The sequence below is a fragment of the Scyliorhinus canicula genome, chromosome 10, assembly GCF_902713615.1.
Source record: "Scyliorhinus canicula chromosome 10, sScyCan1.1, whole genome shotgun sequence".
In the NCBI taxonomy this organism is placed as follows: Eukaryota; Metazoa; Chordata; class Chondrichthyes; order Carcharhiniformes; family Scyliorhinidae; genus Scyliorhinus; species Scyliorhinus canicula.
Window position 1 is genome coordinate 141,287,027 of NC_052155.1, and position 15,036 is coordinate 141,302,062.

A 15,036-nucleotide genomic window follows, 5' to 3' on the forward strand; every position below is an offset into this window, starting at 1 on the left:
GCAATCTCCTGCTTTGCTTCACTGGGTTCATGTTATCTTCAGCTTCCTGTTTCCAATCATTAGAATGCATAGACCATTTCAAATCCTAACTCCATCATTAAATGATTACACAACCAATAACGAGTCCATGCTCACTCTTGGCTAGTAACCCTCTTACTCCATTCTCAAGCAGTTCCATCACCAGCAGCTTTCTCTTTCAGTTAATTTCTGATCCACTCCACGTTCCCACAACTATTCCACCATCTCTTGGATCATATGCTCCTACGTCACAATGTGAAATGATATGTGAAAATCTAAATACAGAGGGGAAATGTTTGACATTGGCCCAAACCAGGGGTGAGGTCACTAATGAGTCCGCAGCGCCTGCCCAAAAGTCACATGAACAGTGCCTGAGCTGTTTTCACACCTAAAACTGCATGCTGGAAGGTTGAATCGATCAAGAGTGGGAGGAAAATGGTAAGAAGCGTGCTTGATCCTTCGCTCCCCATATAAATTCCCTCTCCTAGGCTGTTTATGGAATATATGTTCCTGGTCCTTTTAAGACTCCTGGTTAGGCCTTTCAAATGTCTGATTCAATTGGATCTCGTGTGCACTTTGCCTATTCGCACATGAATGTGACAATCAGTGTTCTACAACCAGCTTAGGGTCCCAGCGTACAGGTTTAGACACTCTTCAGTCTGGGCTGAAGTGCAGGGCATTCATTTGAAGGCTTGCCTGAAAATTGAATCAGGTATACTTTAGTGTCAGGGGGGACTGTTCAATATACTGACCCGATAATTGGCTTCTGGTTACCAATTTTACAAGCAGATTGCAGGTGAGCAGAAGTTGAAAATGATTCCATTATACATCTTGTGAGTTTTTCTCGAAGTATATTATAATTTTGGAGAAAACCAAATTCTGCAATAAGAACCTTTGTCACGTGGAGCACTGTTATGGAGCATCAAACCAAAACATTGATCCGTTAGTGTTGTGCACTATTTGTATTTTGTCCCAGCCAATCACCTTCTGGACAATGAGTGAGATAAATGAAACACTTACAGGCAATCCATCTTTTCCAGGTACACCCTGTAACAAGATAGTACAATTAGAAAAAGGTGCAACACTGTTAATCCAATTGAAAGTACACAAAACATTTTTTAAGGCCAGTGACACAATGGTTAAGCATTTTTGCCTTAAGGTTTTGATCAAAGTTCGGATTTCAGCAGAGATTACACTGAATATGGTCCTATGTAAATGCTACGGTAGCAGATTGTTGGGGAGTTTCATTCTGGCCCACTAATATTTGAGTTCGCCACTCAACAGTTTAGGCCGTATCAGTTGGCCCGCATCCCTGTTGGCCACCACAAACCCCCTGTACACTGCTCTAAAGTAGCAATTGAAACATGGCTTTACAGTTTGACAGACGTTAGCATACTTCGACCACAGGGATTTCTTTTATCCAAGGTTAGTTAAACAACAGAGCAAGCAACACAGTGGCATTAAATTCCACCATTAATTTACTCACTGGTTTACCATCTTTTCCACGAGGACCTTGTGGGCCCCTTGGCCCTGCTGGGCCAGGTTCTATAGGATTAACGTTTCTCACTGTGGGAAGGCTGGGAGGGCCGGGAATTCCAGGTTCACCTTTATCACCCTTGAATCCAGGTGATCCTAGTCCATTTTCACCCTATAGATAAATCATAAGTATTTAAATAAGACAGGGGCTAACTGGCCAGAAGCAGCAGTAGAGATAATTTCCATAAAAATAATAAAATATATTAGTAATAAGATAATAAAAGAGAAATTCCACCAACTCCAGCATGTTGTCACCACCAAACAAATCTTCCCCTCAACACCGCTGTTAGCATTCCGCAAGGACCGTTCCCTCCGGGATACCTTGGTCCATGCATGGCCTTAAGTAGGGTGCTCTTTTTAAGGGTCGGTGCAGACTCGATTGGCTGAATGGCCTCCTTCTGCACTGTAAATTCGATGATCTAAGGTCTTGTCCATTACCCTCAACCCCTCACCCTTTTACCACGGCACTTTCCCAATGCAATCACTGAAGGTGTAACACCTGCCCCGTTACCTCCTCCCTGGTCAGCATCCAAGGACCCAAACGCTCTTTTCAGGTGAAGGGCTTCGCTTCCACTTCCTTCAATCTAGTCTATTGCATTCACTGCTCCCAATGTAGTCTACTCTGCATTATGGAGAGACTAAATGCAGACTGGGTGACCGTTTTGCAGAATACATTCCATAAGTCCACAAGTAGGACAAGCAGGACCAGACCTTCCTGCCATTTAAACTCATAATTTAAAAAAATATATTTTTTATTCTCCTCCCTTTTCACATTTTCTCCCAAATTTACACCCACCAACAATAAACAATAATCAGTAACAAATAGGTCAATCCCCATATCAATAACAACGATCCCATCCTCCCACCAAACCCCAAACATTAGCCCACATGTTCACAAATAAATGACAAAAAGGAATCAGGAATCACCCATAGTCACCATTAACACACACAGCCTCCCTCCCCCCAACCCCCCTCATCCACCCCAACCCCCCACACCCCACCCCTACCCCCCTCACCCCAACCCAACCCCCCTCACCTCAGCCCTCACCACGTCACGACTCACTCCCGTCCGGCTGTTTAACCATACATGCCGTCTTGTGTCTGACAGGACCTGCCGCAGGTGGGCCTGGCCCATCCGGAGCCCCCTGCCCCCAGCCAGTGCCAGAGCCGGTGCCCCCGGACGGCGGAGCACCGACGGGGAGAGTAACCAAAACACCACACCAGCTGTCTGCCTTAGACTCAGGAGACCCCAGAGCTCAGGTCAGAGGATGACACGGACTTTCCGTCACTGATGTCTCCAAAACCATCCACCATCTCAGAGACTAACACCTCGGTTGGGCACACTAGTGAAGAGGCTCCTGGGACACTATCTGGTATGCACCACACAGTCGATCCGGTATAGCAGGTGGAGGTAGGAGCAGCTGAGGATCGGACGGTCGAAGGGCAGCCCGGCTCCAGGAACCAGCTGCTGCCCAGCTGGCTCACGGGCTCCTGGAACATCCAGTCCCACCCACAGTGGAGGTGCAGTCAAAGATCCAGGGATGAGAGGAGGAGATGAAGCCAGCTTCCAGCCCTTGCAGGAGCAGGTGGAGGAGTCCATCCGCGTGTAGGACCAGGAGGTTGTGCCGGTCATGCGTGCCACCCAGGCTGAAACCGCATGGGTGGCGTCTCCGGTGGAGGCAATGGTGTCGGACATGGGTCAGCATGTGCAAGGCCTGGGGCATTCTGTGCAGGCAGGGGCTGAGGCCCAGGGCAGGGCTGCCCTCTCACAGGCAACCATGTGCCAGACCCGCCTGGAGATTTCAGCAGTGCTCCTCAGCGTGGCCCAGTCATAGCAGACCACTGCTGAGAGCGTCGGCGGCAATGCCCAGCTGCAGGCCGGCATGGCGCACACAGAGGGAGGTGATCCAGTCCTAGAGTATGTGGCCCACTCACTGGCTGATGTGGCCCATACCCTGAGGGATGTGGCCCACACCATGAGTGACGTGGCCCACTCACTGGCTGCTGTGGCACAGACTCAGAGGGATGCGGCCCACTCAGTGGCTGATGTGGCACTGACCTTCAGGGTGGTGGCACAGTTGCAGAGTAATGTGTTGCAGTCCCAGACGGAGATGGCCACTCCCTATGCTCCGTGGCCACTAACGTTCAGACCTTTGTCGATATTAGAGCGTGCCGCCAGGACTGGCAGCGGCAGGTGGTGGGGTTGGCGTGGATGGTTCTGGTCACACCCCCGTCCCATGGAGAAGCCCAGAGGGCTTCGGGCAATCCGAGTGAGGAGGGCGTGCTGGGGCCAGTACTGGTTACTCCTGCAGAGGAGTTGCCAAAACAGCGCAGCACCTCGGACTTCCCCACTACTGTCCCTGCTGAATCTGGTGGGCAGCGGGCAGAACAGGACGGCACCACGCCACCTAGGACGCCCGAAGAGCAGCCGGGCCCATCCAGGCCCGGTCGCCCCAGTTGACATACACCAATGAGGACCCTCTTCGCAGGGCAGGAGTCACAGCAGTCCGCCTCTATTCGTGCTGTACCATCTGGAGAACCGCAGAGGTGTAGTGGTTGGGCTCAGAAAACTAGAAAGTTACCAGTTAAGTTGGCACGGGTGCAGGGTACAGTTTAGTTATAGGGGCTAGAGCACAGACTGTATATATTTGTTCACAATAAACATGTTTATGTGAGCAGCACGGTAGCATATTGGTTAGCACAGTTGCTTTAGAGCTCCAGGGTCCCAGGTTCGATTCCTGGCTTGGGTCACTGTCTGTGCGGAGTCTGATTGTTCTCCCCGCGTCTGCGTGGGTTTCCTCCGGGTCCTCCAGTTTCTTCCCACAGTCCAAAGATGTGCACGTTAGGGGGATTGGCCATGGGAAATTGCCCTTAGTGTCCAAAAAGGTTAGGAGGGGTTATTGGGTTAGGGTGGAAGTGAGGGCTTAAGAGGGTCGGTGCAGACTTATGGGCCTAATGGCCTCCTTCAGCAATGTATGTTCTATGTTCACACTGTTAAAACCAGCCTTGGTGCTCTGTCTGATGGGTGTGGGGGGTTGGGGTGGTCAGTGCTGGCCACTGGAAGTGGGGGGGTTGGGGAACGGATGAGGCCCAGTGGGTGCACCGCATAACCCCTCCCCCCAATATAACGGAGGGGGTGTGCATGCGGGTGGTTTGGTGGTGTGGGAGGCGAGGGTGTTCGGAGGTGTGGGAGGTGAGGGGGTGTGGTATGGTGGTATTCATGCCCCTGGCCAACGACCCCCCCTCCCCTCCCCCTAGCCTGTGAAACGTTTGTCGATGAGTGTGTCCCGTGTAGTGATATGCATCACGGTATATACAATACATAAGGTAAATACACTACAACTAAGTAACCACTAGAGGGAGCACCAGAGATGTATATATACATAGACAAACAGGAAGTAGCCTCTCTCTCTTCAAAGGAACACCAGCTGGTGAGCAGGACACAAACAGCTCAGATGTAGCGCTGGAGAGAGAACAAACTCACAGAAATAAAGCTTCTACTTCAACTGTAAGACTACGAGCTTTATTCAGAAACAAGGAATAATACATGGTACCAGGAACTGGTGACTTCAGAACGCTTACTAGAAAAGTTGCACAAGATGCAGACAAAGCACGATCGAAAACAGAAAAAACCGGACGTGGGGAGACTTCGCTGAGTCGATGCAACTCGTTGGAACTCCGCCGCAGCTGAAAACAACCAGTAATTTAAGTCATAGATGGAAAATCTTGAAACAAACGTTCAAAGTGAATATCATAGCTAATGAGTTGAGTGCGGCCTCAGAAGATATGAAAATATCACTTCTCCTTAAAGGACATGAAGAGAGAGAAATATATAACTGCTTTAATTACTTGAAAGGTGAAGACAAACCAAAATAGAATAGGTAAAAATTTGAAGATTACTTTAACACCACTAACAATGCTGCGCTAGGACCTTCAATGCTCAGAGACCAAATTGCACAGGGGATGAGTGATGCAAAACTCAAACAATCATCAGAACAGATAGGTTTAATGCTGGAAATCGCGATTGACAAGTGCAGATCGCAAGAAAAAAATAACTTTAAGTTTTTAACAAGAAAAAATGCCAACGGGTTGACGTTTCACGGGTCTGAGCAGTTAAAATGGCATCCGAGCACATTTTAAACTCCCGGGGAACAAAAGACACAGATCTGGGTCTGCGCATGTGCAGGAAATGGCAACCGTGCATGCGCAATTGAAAAAAGCGTTTTTGGGTGCAAATCGTTCTGCGCATGCGCAAGCCACGCATGCACAGTTGAAAAACAGCGCACAGCTCGAAGAGGGATCTGCGCATGCGCAATCCATTCCTACACTTTACGTCACAAGTGTCATGACATCAGAGTCCCCGGACCATGCCCACTTAAAGGGGAAATGTCCGAAAATTGTAAAAAAGAGTTTTAAAGCTACAAAACACAATCTTTTCATCTCGAAAAACAGAACAATGCCTGAACTTCTACCAGCAGTTGGAAATAACCTCCGCAGTACCCCAGAACAAGCAGTTTGCACCACCAAAGTGAAGAGCAGAATGACAAATCCGAAACAAAAGAAGATGATTTGTTTATCGAAGAATACTACTCAGACATGGCTGAGTTATTTGGATATGATGATCATAAAAGCATCAGCGCCATGGTTGAAAAGCTCAACACGACTCTACTCATGGTAGATAAATCCAATACCATGATGCAATGGCAGATCGTTGATACATTGGATGACAGCAACCTGTCAAATAGCCAAGAGGAAAACGATGCCACACAGAGAGTACTGACCGACTCCGTTGGAGCACACAGATCGACTCCACAGAGAGACCACTGTACAACTCCACACAGAGAGTGATGAAAGACTCCACAGAGAGAGCAATACAAGCCTCCACAGAGAGCTCGTTGACAGACTCCACAATGGAAGCAACTCAAGACTCCGTAGCGAAGTCCATGCATGAACAAGACTATGAAGGTCTATCAACCTTATCTGAGCAACCAGCAGCAGACTATGAAATTCTACCAAGCTCACGTGAACAACAAAAAGACTATGAAAGTCTACCCAGCTTATTTAACCAACAAGAAGACACTGAATGTCTGTCCACTGTATGTGAGACGAAGACATCACAATTCCCATACAAGATGTGCAAGATCACAGCGAGACTGACAGATCTCAGCTCGTATGTACAGAAGAAGCACTCAACAATCAAAGTGAAATTACTCTGGAGTCCATTGAGACCACGTCAATTAATACCTCACCTACGGACTTCCAGTAGCAGCGATGTGGAGCGACGCCGCACGTTCGGCAGCTCCCGCATTTTTTGGACTTTCGGGCTCTGCAACAGCGCTTTTTTTGACTTTTTCCCAGGGGGAAACACAGCCAGTGTGCCCAGCGACTGGTGGATGGACTGGACGCAGTGGAGCGGTCCAAAAGTCAGCTTTACAGCAGAGGAAGGCGAGAGGCAGAAAAAGCAACATGGCGGCGGGCGGGGAAGCAGCAGCAGTGTGGCAGCAGTGGGCGTGGGAGCAGCAGGAGCTGCTTCAGCGCTCATTCAGGGAGCTCAAAGCTGAGATCTTGGAGCCGTTTAAGGCCTCGCTGGACAAGCTGGTGGCGACTCAGACGGCCCAGGCCGAGGAGGTTCGGGAGCTGCAGCAAAAGGCTTCGGACAACGAGGATGAGCTTTTGGGTCTGGCAGTGAAAGTGGAGTCGCACGAGGCACTGCACAAGAAATGCCTGGCGAGGATGGAGGAGATGGAGAACCGCTCCCGCCGGAGGAATCTGCGGATTTTGGGCCACTCGGAGGGGCTGGAAGGCTCGGATTTGGGGGCCTATGTGGTCCTAATGTTGAACTCGCTGATGGGTGCGGGGTTGTTACGTGGTCCCCTGGAGCTGGAGGGCGCCCATCGAGTGCTGCAGCGGAAGCCGAGGCCGAACGAGCCGCCCAGGGTGGTACTGGTCCGTTTTCACCGCTTGGTCGACCGGGAGTGTGTGTTGAGATGGGCGAAGAAGGAACGGAGCAGCAGGTGGGAGAACACGGACGTTAGGATTTATCAGGACTGGAGCGCGGAGGTGGCGAAGAGAAGGGCTGGCTTCAATCGAGCGAAGGGTGTGCTTCATAGGAAGGGGGTGAAGTTTGGTTTTCTACAGCCGGCTCGCCTCTGGGTCACTTACAAGGACCGCCAGCTCTATTTTGACTCTCCGGAGGAGGCCTGGGCTTTTGTCCAGGCAGAGAACTTGGACTCAAACTGAGGACTGGGGGGCTGGGGGAAAATGCACTTTGTTTGGAGGCTTTGCCCTCTTGGGTATCCTGTTGTTTATATTGGCTGTGTTTGCTGATTGATGTTGCCTGTTCGTTTTCGCTATTTTGGTTTTTTCGGAGTTGTTTTCTGGGCTGTTGTTTATTTACTGTGGTGTTTTGTTTTGTTTTCTCCACTGGTGGGTTGGGGAGTAGTTTGGGGTCCCGATGGGTCATGTGTCCATCTTTTTCCCGCGTGTTGGGTTGAGGGGCGGAGCTCGGGTTGGAAGCGCGGGCTTTCTTCCCGCGCCTGAGGAATTGGGGGCGGGGCCGGCGCTGGTAGGGAGGGATTGGTTGCTGTGTTGCGTCGGGGCGGGGGTCATGGTTATGGCGGGAGTAGCCGGGGTCAGCAGAAGTCAGCTGACTCACGGAAGTACAATGTTAGGGGTAACGCAGCTGGGGGGGGCCCTAGCTTGGGGGGGGGGGGGTGGGTGGGGGGTTTGGGGGGGAAGAAGGGGGGGGTACCGGGTTGTTGCTGCAGGGACTGTGAGGGAATGGATGGTGAATGGGGGATTGGGAAGGGGGTCTGCTGCCATGGGGAGTGGGCTTGGGGGGTTCCCTGGGCGCGTGGCGGTTTGAGGAAGAGCTTGGCTGATCGGCGTAGGGGGAGGGGGATGGCCCCCCCCCCCGGGTTCGGCTGGTCACATGGAACGTGAGGGGGTTGAATGGTCTGGTGAAGCGATCCCGGGTCTTGGCTCACCTGAGGGGGCTGGGAGCGGATGTGGCTATGCTCCAGGAGATGGACCTCAGGGTTACGGATCAGGTGAGGCTAAGAAAGAGTTGGGTGGGACAGGTGTTTCACTCGGGGCTTGATGCAAAGAACCGTGGGGTGGCAATTTTGGTCGGTAAGAGCCTGTCGTTCGTTGCGTCCAAAGTGGTGGCGGATAGTGCAGGTTGATATGTGATGGTGAGGGGGAGACTTCAGGGGGAGCGGGTGGTCTTGGTTAATGTTTATGCTCCCAACTGGGACGATGCGGGCTTCATGCGGCGAATGCTGGGCCTGATCCCGGACCTGGGGACAGGGGGATTGGTCCTGGGTGGGGACTTTAACACGGTGCTGGATCCGGCTCTGGATCGCTCGAAGTCCAGGACAGGCAGGAGGCCGGCAGCAGCCTCGGTGCTGAGGGGGTTCATGGATCAGATGGTGGGGGGGGGGGGAGGGGGGGGGGGAGAGGAGCACCGATTGTCACTGTACGCAGATGATCTGCTGTTGCATGTCACAGATCCGGCTGAGAGGATGCCAGAGATGCTGAAGATACTTGAGGAGTTTGGGGACTTTTCGGGCTATCAGCTCAATGTGGGGAAAAGTGAGCTGTTTGTCCTGCACCCGGGGGATCAGGAGAGGGAGATAGGTGAACTCCCGCTGAAGAGGGCAGAGAGGAGCTTTAGGTATCTTGGGGTCCAGGTGGCTAGGACCTGGGGGGCCATGCATAGGCTGAACTTTTCGAGGCTGGTGGGGCAGATTGAGGAGGAGTTTAGGAGGTGGGACGTGCTGCCGCTTTCGTTGGCGGGCAGGGTCCAGTCGATTAAGATGACGGTACTCCTGAAGTTTTTGTTTCTTTTCTAGTGCCTCCCCATATTGATCCCAAAGGCTTTTTTCAGAAGTGTGAATAAGTCGATTCTGGGGTTTGTGTGGGCGCGGAAGGCCCCGAGAGTAAGGAGGGTATTTGTGGAGCGAAGAAGGGAGGTAGGGAGCCTGGCGTTGCCCAACCTGTGTGGATATTATTGGGCGGCGAACATGGCGATGAATCGCAGGTGGGTGACGGAAGGGAAGGGTGACGCATGGAAGAGATTGGAGGTGGCGTCCTGTGCGGGTACGAGTCTGGAGGCTTTGGTGACGGCCCCACTTCCACTCCCCCCGGCAAAGTACTCTACGAGTCCGGTGGTGGTTGCGTCCCTTAAAATCTGGGGACAGTGGAGGCGGCAGAGGGGGGGAAGTGAAGGCCTCAGTTTGGGCCCCGATACGGGGCAATCACCGTTTTGCGCCAGGGAGAACGGGTGGGGGATTTGGGAGTTGGCACAGGGCAGGCATCAGACAGCTTGGGGACCTCTTCCTGGATGGGAAGTTCGCGATTCTGGAGGAGCTGGTGGGGAAGTGGAACCTCCCCCCGGGAACGCTTTTAGGTATATGCAGGTCAGGGCATTTGTTAAGAGGCAGGTGGCGGAGTTTCCGCGGCTGCCGCCAAGGGGGGTGCAAGTTATGGTGCTTTCGGGGACGTGGGTCGGTGAAGGAAAGATCTCGGCTATTTACCAGCTGATGCAGGAGGAGAAGGTGGCCTCAGTAGAGGAGCTCAAAGCGAAGTGGGTTGAAGAGCATGGGGAAGAGATTGAGGGTGGAATGTGTTTGGACGCCTTGGAGAGGGGGAATTCCTCCTCCTTTTGCGCACGGCTCAGCCTAATTCAGCTGAAGGTGCTGCATAGGGCTCACATGACAGGGGCAAGGATGAGCCGGTTCTTTGGGGGGGGAAGACAGGTGCGGGAGGTGTTCGGGAGGCCCGGCGAACCACACCCATATGTTCTGGGCTCCAGGCCTTGGAGAGGTTTTGGAAGGGGGTGGCGGGGACTTTGTCGGAAGTGGTCGGGTCTAGGGTCAAGCCGGGCTGGGGGCTCGCGATCTTTGGGGTAGCTTCGGAGACGGGAGTGCAGGAGGCGAGAGAGGCCGGCATTCTGGCCTTTGCGTCTCTAGTGGAGGGATACGCGGCCCCCGAGTTCGGAGACCTGGATCAACGACATGGCTGGGTTCATCAAGTTGGAGAGGATGAAGTTTGCCCTGAGGGGGTCGGTACAGGGGTTCTTTCGGCGGTGGCAGCCCTTTCTCGATTTCCTGGCGAAGGGGTAAAGAGTGGTCGGTCTCAGCAGCAACTTGGGGGGGGGAGTTTGGGGATGCTTAGGAGGTTTGTTTTTGCGGCAGTGGGTTTGCTATGTTGTTATTTTCTTCTTTCTTGTATTGCTGTTGGTTTTTTGTTATTATTTATTTTGGGGGGTGTGAGTTCTTTTCTTGTGTTGGTGTGGAAACACGCCTTGTTTGTTTTAAATTGTGGGGAGAAAATTTGTTATTGAAAAACTTGAATAAAAATTATTTTAAAAAAAATACCTCCCCTACTCTTAACTACCCACAAGAAAATGAAATCTTGAAGATTTTGACTCCAAAAGAGGAGCACCAAGAAATCAATTATGATTCAAGTGTACCAGAAATGACTCCAGAAGAGGAGCACAAAGGAATCAAAGAGGAATCACATCAACCATAAATGAATGATGTCACAAAGATCAATGCAACATCAGATCATTCACACAATCCTCAAGAAATGAAATGAAATGAAAATCGCTTATTGTCACAAGTAGGCTTCAATGAAGTTACTGTGAAAAGCCCCTAGTCGCCACATTCCGGCGCCTGTTCGGGGAGGCTTGTACGGGAATTGAACTCGCGCTGCTGGCCTGCCTTGGTCTGCTTTAAAAGCCGGCGATTTATCCCAGTGAGCTAAACCAGCCCCATTGAGAAACACTCAATGAAACAAAAGATACCACAAAGGACGCTGACACAAATAACTTTGAGAATGACTCGAATTATCCACACGGAACAGTCATTGAGCGCAACAAGAACAACAAAATCCAGAAGAAGCACAACGGAAACAAGAACAACAACAGCAACAACAAAAACAACAACATGCGCAACAAGAACAACAACAAAAACTACATGCACAACAACAAAGTCGTCAAGAACAACAACAAACACAATAATGAGAAACATAACAAAGACAACAACAGCAACAACAAACATGACAACAACAGAACAACATGACAAAAACAACAAGTAGAACATAGAACATAGAACAGTACAGCACAGAACAGGCCCTTCGGCCCTCGATATTGTGCCGAGCAATGATCACCCTACTTAAACCCACGTAACCCGTATACCCGTAACCCAACAATCCCCCCATTAACCTACACTACGGGCAATTTAGCATGGCCAATCCACCTAACCCGCACATCTTTGGACTGTGTACGATACCAAAAACAACAAAGACAGAAACAACAAAAACAGCAACAATGAAACGACAACTTGTACAACATGGTACAACTCTGCACATGAAGGACAATGTAACAGCACAGCTCAAAACAATGACAAGAGTACAAATGGCATGACAACAAATCTCACAAATTCACATTTGCTCCACTACAAACAAGCAAACCAGCTTTCAAGGCAGATGACATACAGAATCAATACCACAAGCACAGGAAAAAGAGGAGGTCAGGCAACGAAGGTGCCATACAGAATCACGACCACAAGCATACAAAAAAAAAAAGTCTAAATCAGACAACAAAATGGTTCGACCATTCGAACACCTCATGATGACTTCTGGGTTACTTAAACAGAAGAACACTGACGACGTTCGCAAAGAAATGACAACATCAACATCACCACTTCAACAGCAGAAGAAGAAAGCAACGCAACTGAACAAATTCATAAGGTTTGGACTCATAATTTTTTAAAATTAAGATTGGACTCATAACTATTAATTGGCTTTGTATAATCATCAATATCATTACAATTTGCCCATGTTATCATTAATCTACATGTTTTGTTCAATTTTCTTCAACGAAGTACAGAAAATATGTAACAAGCAGAAAAGGGGGATGTAGTGATATGCATCACTGTATATACACAAGGGGTTAAGGTAAATACACTACAACTAAGTAACCACTAGAGGGAGCACCAGAGATGTATATATACTGTATATACTCGCGTAACATGCGACCTTTGAAGACCTAAATTTGACCTGAATTTGGGGGGTCGCATGATACGCGAGATACAAAATTTCGGGTGTGAAGCACTGGTCAGGATTAGGCTGTTAGGCTGTTAAGCAGACCGTATCCATTAACGGAAAGTCAAATGGACATTATTATGGACATAATGAAATATAAAACAGGAATACATATGTAGGTTAATTAACAAACTTTAATAAAACTTTAATAAAAAAACTATTAAAACAAATTTTTGCAGGTTAACTAAAATCCGTCAAATTCGCTTTCATTGCTATCAGTGTCATCATCAAATAAAGCTTTGAATTCTTCTTCATCGAGGCAGTGGTCATACTGATCGTCTTCCAGGTCTTCAATATTTTCATCCTCTTCTCCTGCATCTTCGAATATAGCATCATCTTCACTTGGAACGATTGCTATATCGGTGTTTGATTCGCGAACAGCTTTCACAACAGAATCCACGCGATGTGACCTAAACATATCCCGCACAAGTAAACTTTTTGGGCGTCATAAACCACCTTCTCTTGATTCCCAAACTCTCTTCAGCCAAATCTTGCAACCATTATCGTTCATCCAACCTTTTTCATGGACATGGACAACGATACCATTTGGAAATTTTACTTTGGGCATTAATTTCCGTTTAAGGATAACCATTGGAGGAAGTTTCGTCCCATCTGCCATACACGTTAGTACAACCGTAAAATGTGTCTTTTCATGCCCTGTAGTTTTGATAAAAATACTTTTCTCACCGACTTCATTAACGGTTGAGTTTGATGGCATATCAAAATTCACGGGTGTTTCATCCAATGCACGTACATTCAAGCAGTACATTGCTTGAACATCTATTTCTTAAAGGTACTCTCACATGACACCTCCCCCAAGAAAAAAAAACCCATCAACTTCAAGGTGGTTTCATTTTTCACTTTTCCACTAAGAAATGTACACTGTAAATACACTTTTTCGTTTCACAAAAAAAAACAACATACGCAAACAGGCATAATAATAAAGTCCATCTTTCCCGTTCTTCTTCCTCCAACCGAAATCCTTCCATTCATCACATTCGTGACAAAGTATCGTCTCTCACATTTTCCCGTCCTGCCACATGTACTATTATTAAATGAAATGGCTGTAACAATAAACTCCAGCGAAACAGCCTTGCATTGTTATTCCGGAATCGCTCCAAAAACGTCAAAGGATTATGATCAGTATATATAATGGTGTCAGATGGATTGCTGGTCACATGAATGTGAAAATGTTGCAAAGCTAGCACCAAACTCAAAGCCTCCTTCTCAATCGTCGAATTCTTTTTCTGGTGAAAAATCTATTTCTATGAAAAATAACCAACAGGCCGCTCTAGCCCTTCGCCGTTGTCTCGTAGAAGTACCGCACCTACGCCCATATCATTCGCATCAACCGCCACTTTGAATGGTTTGGTATAATTTGGGATGGCTAACACTAAGCAGTGGTTAACACAGCCTTCAGGCCGTCAAATGCCTGTTGACACTCCGCTGTCCACTGGAATTTGTTACGTTTCTTGAGCAAATCCGTCAGTGGCGCGACCACACTGCTAAAATGTGGGACAAATTTCCGGTAAAATCCACTCATACCAAGAAACCGCATTATTTCCCGTCGTGTTGAGGGTATCAGAAACTCCCCAATAACTTTCGTTTTCACATCCCGTGGGACCATTCGACCCTGTCCGATTGTATGGCCAAGGAAAGTGACTTGGGCTTTCCCAAATTCACTTTTGGCTAGGTTTATCACCAAACCCGCCTCCTGAAGTCGATCAAATAACTTCCTCAGATGTTTTAAATGTTCTTTCCATGTCTGGCTGAACACTACCAGATCGTCGAAGAATACCGTACAATTGGGTAATCCTGAAACGACAGTATTAGTTAACCGTTGAAATGTTGCTGGGGCGTTTTTCATGCCAAATGGCATAACTTTGAACTGGTATTTGCCATCTGGAGTCACAAAAACACAATAAAAGTGGATTGTCCCCACTTTCTCAATGCAATCCTCCAAACGGGGGATAGGGTAAGAGTCCGTTCTTGTAACTGCATTCACCTTTTGATAATCCACACACAACTGTTGGGTACCATCTGGTTTAGGTACCATCACTGTGGGTGAGCTCCATTGGTTGCAACCCACTTCAATTATGCCATTTTTCAGCATACTCTCAATCTCTGTTAACCTGTGCCAATTTTAAAGGATTAAGTCTATGTGGATGTTGTTTGATAGGAACAGCATTTCCCACATCCACATCATGTATAGCCATTTATCTCTACAATTTATTACTACAATTTACAATTTACTTCCCAATTTATCTCTACAAACCTGCCCATGTGATATCAATAACTCTTTCAGGTCAGTTTGTTTTTCCTATAGAAGATAACTTAACAATTCATCCCAATTTTTAAGAACATCCTCATTTT

The 15,036-nt window shown here is 48.6% G+C and overlaps 1 protein-coding gene across 6 annotated transcripts in view; it reads right to left on the bottom strand.

Annotated features, from left to right (window-relative positions):
* LOC119972690 (collagen alpha-1(XV) chain-like) overlaps positions 1–15,036 on the bottom strand; it is a 521,348-nt gene that overhangs the window by 248,359 nt on the left and 257,953 nt on the right. For all 6 annotated transcript variants that reach the window (XM_038809807.1, XM_038809806.1, XM_038809803.1 and 3 more), the window contains 2 exons: positions 1,505–1,666; positions 1,039–1,065 (listed from right to left, as the gene is read on the bottom strand). In XM_038809807.1, the coding sequence (XP_038665735.1) occupies positions 1,039–1,065; positions 1,505–1,666 (189 nt within the window). The remainder of the gene's footprint in view (positions 1–1,038; positions 1,066–1,504; positions 1,667–15,036) is intronic.